This window comes from Atta colombica, unplaced genomic scaffold (genome assembly GCF_001594045.1).
Source record: "Atta colombica isolate Treedump-2 unplaced genomic scaffold, Acol1.0 scaffold39, whole genome shotgun sequence".
NCBI lineage: Eukaryota > Metazoa > Arthropoda > Insecta > Hymenoptera > Formicidae > Atta > Atta colombica.
In genome coordinates, this window is record NW_017259498.1 from 603,477 (window position 1) to 608,176 (window position 4,700).

The 4,700-nt window shown below is 35.3% G+C and overlaps 1 protein-coding gene across 1 annotated transcript in view; it reads right to left on the minus strand.

The window, feature by feature from the left end:
* Nucleotides 1-4,700, minus strand: part of LOC108691098 (retinal homeobox protein Rx1-like) — a 68,888-nt gene that overhangs the window by 42,319 nt on the left and 21,869 nt on the right. The window contains exon 2 of the mRNA XM_018198737.1: nucleotides 662-894. Coding sequence (XP_018054226.1) covers nucleotides 662-894 — 233 coding nt within the window. The remainder of the gene's footprint in view (nucleotides 1-661; nucleotides 895-4,700) is intronic.

A 4,700-nucleotide genomic window follows, 5' to 3' on the forward strand; every position in this document is an offset into this window, starting at 1 on the left:
GAGAATAAAATTCTTCGTATAGACATTTTCAACAATCTTTCAATTAATATAAAATAAATACATTATTGAAATTATAACAATTATTGCATTATTTTAAATTAATGTCAAATTTAAATGACAGATTGATATAGAAACACAAAACGATGAATAGTTAGATTGGGTGAACTCCAAGCAGATTAATTGTAGCTAGCTGAAATGTACACAAGTACTTAACAAATATTTAAACTCGAATTTTTTCGAAAAAGAAGCTTTATACGAAAAAATTGCATTCGATATTTTCTGCATACTTTTATATGAGGAATCACTTCTTTTCCAAAATTACTATACTTTCCGGATCTTGTACATAGAAAATAGTCATATATTTTCTATATAATATATTTTTTAATATATTTTAATGTAAAAAGGAAAGATTTGTGCATATGCGAAAGCAATTTATAAATTTATTAAATAATAAACAAGGAGATGTAAAAAGATTTTTCATATTCCTTTTTGTATTTTATAAAAAGAAAAGGTATTTTTCAATCGACCATCGTCACTTTGAACTTGGAAAGAAAGCTTTCTCCCTCTCAAACTCACGTATTCCTAGTGTAAAAAGTAGTGTAAGGAAAACGCGTACTTTCCTCTTTGGCTGATCTGTGAATTCGTTCGTAGAATGACTCACCTGAACACGAACTTCCGGAAGGTTCACCTTCATGGCGAGCTCCTCCCTGGAGTAGACGTCCGGATAGTGGGACTTCTCGAACGCTCTTTCAAGCTCGTGCAGTTGGTAAGTCGTAAAGGTAGTCCGGTTGCGACGATGTTTCTTCTTGCCCCCGTTACCGTTTATGTCCTCTCCGCAACCCGCGCCGAGTTCCTCGTCGCTACCGCCGCCGGTGGAGTTGCAGCTGTTCTCACCTGAAAGTCGCAACAGAGAGAGAGCGGTCAGGGTCTCCTCGGAAACGGTCGTTACGGGTAATAGGAGCGGTAATGGTGATCGATTTATCTGGAGTCGCAGCTATTACCTCCATTATGCGCGCATAATAGTAGCTATTAGAAGTGCTGCAACGCGCGTGGCCGCGCGGAATTGCGTGCGTGCGTGCGTGAGTGCGGAAACGCGTTACGCCTGTATGGGTCAATCAGTCGTGGCGCGCGGCTTTGAAACGCCATTCGCGGCCTGGATTTCTTCTCCTTTTATTTTTTTCTTCTTTCTTTTACGTTTTGTGATCGAGCAAGCGAAAAGTACGATGCGTTACGCTTCGTTGAATGTAAAAGAGACAACGAGGATTAATTAGAGTATTTGACGTTTAATGTATGCGATGCTTATGGAGAACGGAAGGACGCCGGTTATGGACGGATGGATTACTTTTCTCGACGAGCGCGCGAGAGCGTATACCTGTATAAAGTATCGGTTGTCATATTTTCTTTATATATGAAAATACAATATAATCTCGCAGTGAGCTTGCAAAAATAAAATGTGAATCAGTACGATGAACCATTATGGAGAGTTAATGAACGTATTCTTCCCATATGATTTTACCAGATAACGAAGCGAACGAACCAAATTGCTATTTTTTTCTTTCGTCAATAATTTAAAATAAATAGGAGACACTTCTTTCTTTATGATATTAATGCGAAAGTGAAAGATTGAATATTGGTTATCGAGAATAAAACTGTGCCAGGAAATAATCATTTATATCTCCCTCTCTCAATATTTTTAAAATACGATAAAATATTTTATAATTGGAAGTAGCGGAAAAATGTTTTTTTTTCTTTTTAATAATTTTTGCACAATTAAATTAGACCCCCAAATATTTTTGAAATAAGATACGCTGCAAAATGTAAGCTGCTATCTCTAACAAAAAAAGTTTTATGTGTATACATATATACTATATATAATATTTCAGAAATAATGTAAGAGAAAATGGTATGTGTTTGTGAAATTATAACTACACTTAATACGATTAATATAAAGTAACTTGTTAGTAAAGTGATTTATTAAAACTCTATATTTCTGGATAGAAATAAAAATATGCAGAATAAGTATATACTTTTGCGATAAAGATATAAAGCAGTAGAGTATCTATAAGTTAAATCGGAAACATTCTCATTTCTAGGTGGTCGAAGGAAGGATGTTCTGAAAGAATCTAATCGTTTAGAGATAAACAAAAACAATCGCCGTAAATACGCGGCCAGTACGCACTCGTTTCATACCTGGGTGACACATTGTATTTGTGTAACTGGACTCTATTGTTTCGACACTACTTATCTGACACTTTATTAAGGCAACGGCCACATCGCCGCGTCGTTATCGTCGTTAACGAAAGGGTCAGCGCAATGAAAACGACGAGGATTTATTTACGTTGTCGTACAATCACGCGATCATTTTCACTGCAAATAACGAGGCACATTCCACCGTATTTGTGTATTTAGAAACGTGGCCACGAGTATTCGTGCCCAGTATTCCGGTCGAGGTCTGATCGATTTAAGCGCAGAATTAATTGTCCGACCGACTACGATATGCCGTGCCGGGCGGGCACTGTGCTTAATTGTTTCACTGTCAAAGCGCAGGTGCATTGTAATGAGATTTGCATTGGCGATGACAGCGCTGGCTATGACATCGTGTGCCGCCGTAGTCTTGGAAAGCTTCGTTTTTATTCGATATCTCTGCTTGATTTATTCAGGAAATGTATTTCCTACGCGTGTGATTATTCGTGATTTAAACAATTGTACACATAGAAAATTTTGAGCAAACTACGAATTTTGCTGGTAGACTTTGAATTAGTTTTGCAGCGGTATTGATTTACGCTAATTCTAAAATCTATATATACTTTTAACACAACAGTAGATTGATTCTGCGTAATTTCTTCGAGCAATTACTTGGTATTCTGCTTTAAATTCAATTTTCATTTTAGCTTTATCTCACAAGAATTTTTTTAAAAACAAAATATTACGAGAGAAAAACAATGTACGCTCGCGTGCATTGCATAGTTTCGTTAGCCCGTTGCTTCGAGGAAAAGTACTACTACTGTATCTTACCGTGCACTTTTACCTACTTTCGTATAAATTACAATTTTCTTCGTAAATTACACGATCGTCGCCAGACCGTGCAATTTCGTGGATTAAATCATTAAGTGAGTAATCACTAGGTAATTTTCGAGCACTTTGAGTCGCTATGAAAGAACTTAAAGCGCGTCAACACGCGGCACTTCCACCGAGCTATTACGCTATCTCTTTCCTTGCAAATTACACCTTTCGTTGAGGTTGATGATTGCTCGCGTCTGAACGTCCAATCAGAATTCGTTTCATTATTTTCATTTTCAAGGTAATACCGTTCGAAAAGCGGAATTTCTTCACAGTTTCCTTGTATATTAGATTGCTATAATTAATAATTATTAATCATATATAAGAAATTATTAAATTAAAAATGTGATAAGACTTTTATGAATAAACATTTGAAACTAATGAGAAAAGAGCTTGCGAGCCGAACTAAGTGTGTTTGCATTGATATATAATTACATTAAAATTAGTATCAATGTCATATAATACATAACAAACCTTTTAACTTTTTAATAAACGATCATCCTCAGTGTTACTATATTTAACAATAATTAAAATTACGCTAGCCGTTAAACTCATAGGAATTTAAAACGCACGCGAAAATGTTATTAATTAAATGTTATAAATAATTATTAATCATACGTACAAGAAATCTTCATCAATCATTAAAAATTCATTATTTTTATTCGCTATAATTGATCCAAATGTTATGTATATCATTAAATATTAAACGATTAAATTTAAAGCAATTTCTTGAATTAAATTTTGTTATTTTTAATATGTATGGCCAAATTTATTATTTGGACACATTTTAATATAAAAAAATGAGGTTAAAAAACAACCACATTTAATCAATCCATTTCATTAATTGAATTGTGAAAGTTCAAGTTTCAAAGTAAGCAACGTTCATATTAACATATACGTTTTTGTTAGTAAATAATAAATTAAATTTGAGTCACACATTTAATACAATTCTTGAATCAAATTGTTTAACTCCATTATTTTAATTAAATTAGTGACATATTGAAGAAGTAGTTGCGACCTTTAGAAGTAATTAAAAGTAACTCAAATTACAATTTGACATTATGAATTTAATGGAGTATCAAAGATTTGATAGTAAGATGCACGAATGTTGTGACAAACTTTATAAAGACTTTATGGATAAAAATTGCGCGGTGAGCAATTAAATGACGAATAAAAATAAATTTTAATCCTTTTGTTTCGCAGTCCAGGCTCATATAAGATTAATACGACTGCACGTTATTACACAATGCGGAACGCGTTGCGCTCACTGGGCGAACTATTACGCGATCATTTTCCCTGCAAATTACATCCATCCCGGGTGCTGCGGTTACTCGTCGACGAACGCCCGATCAAACCTCGCATTATTCCCGTCCCCGAGTGTAATATCGTCCAAGAAACCGAACGGCACCACCGACGAAGAGATTGATCCTGCGGGATCGCGGCAGCAAATAGGTATTTTCCACCGCTCTCCCTCCACCCCTTCCTTTTGCCCTCTACACGTCCGCGCTCTCCCGTACTCTCTCGTAAATCCTAACTTCATCCTGATCCGTCTTGTCGACGCCGACGTAGCGATCAAGGGAAGTTTCTCTTTTCGGCAGTATCCACTCTTATACATACATGTTAATGTATATATATATATA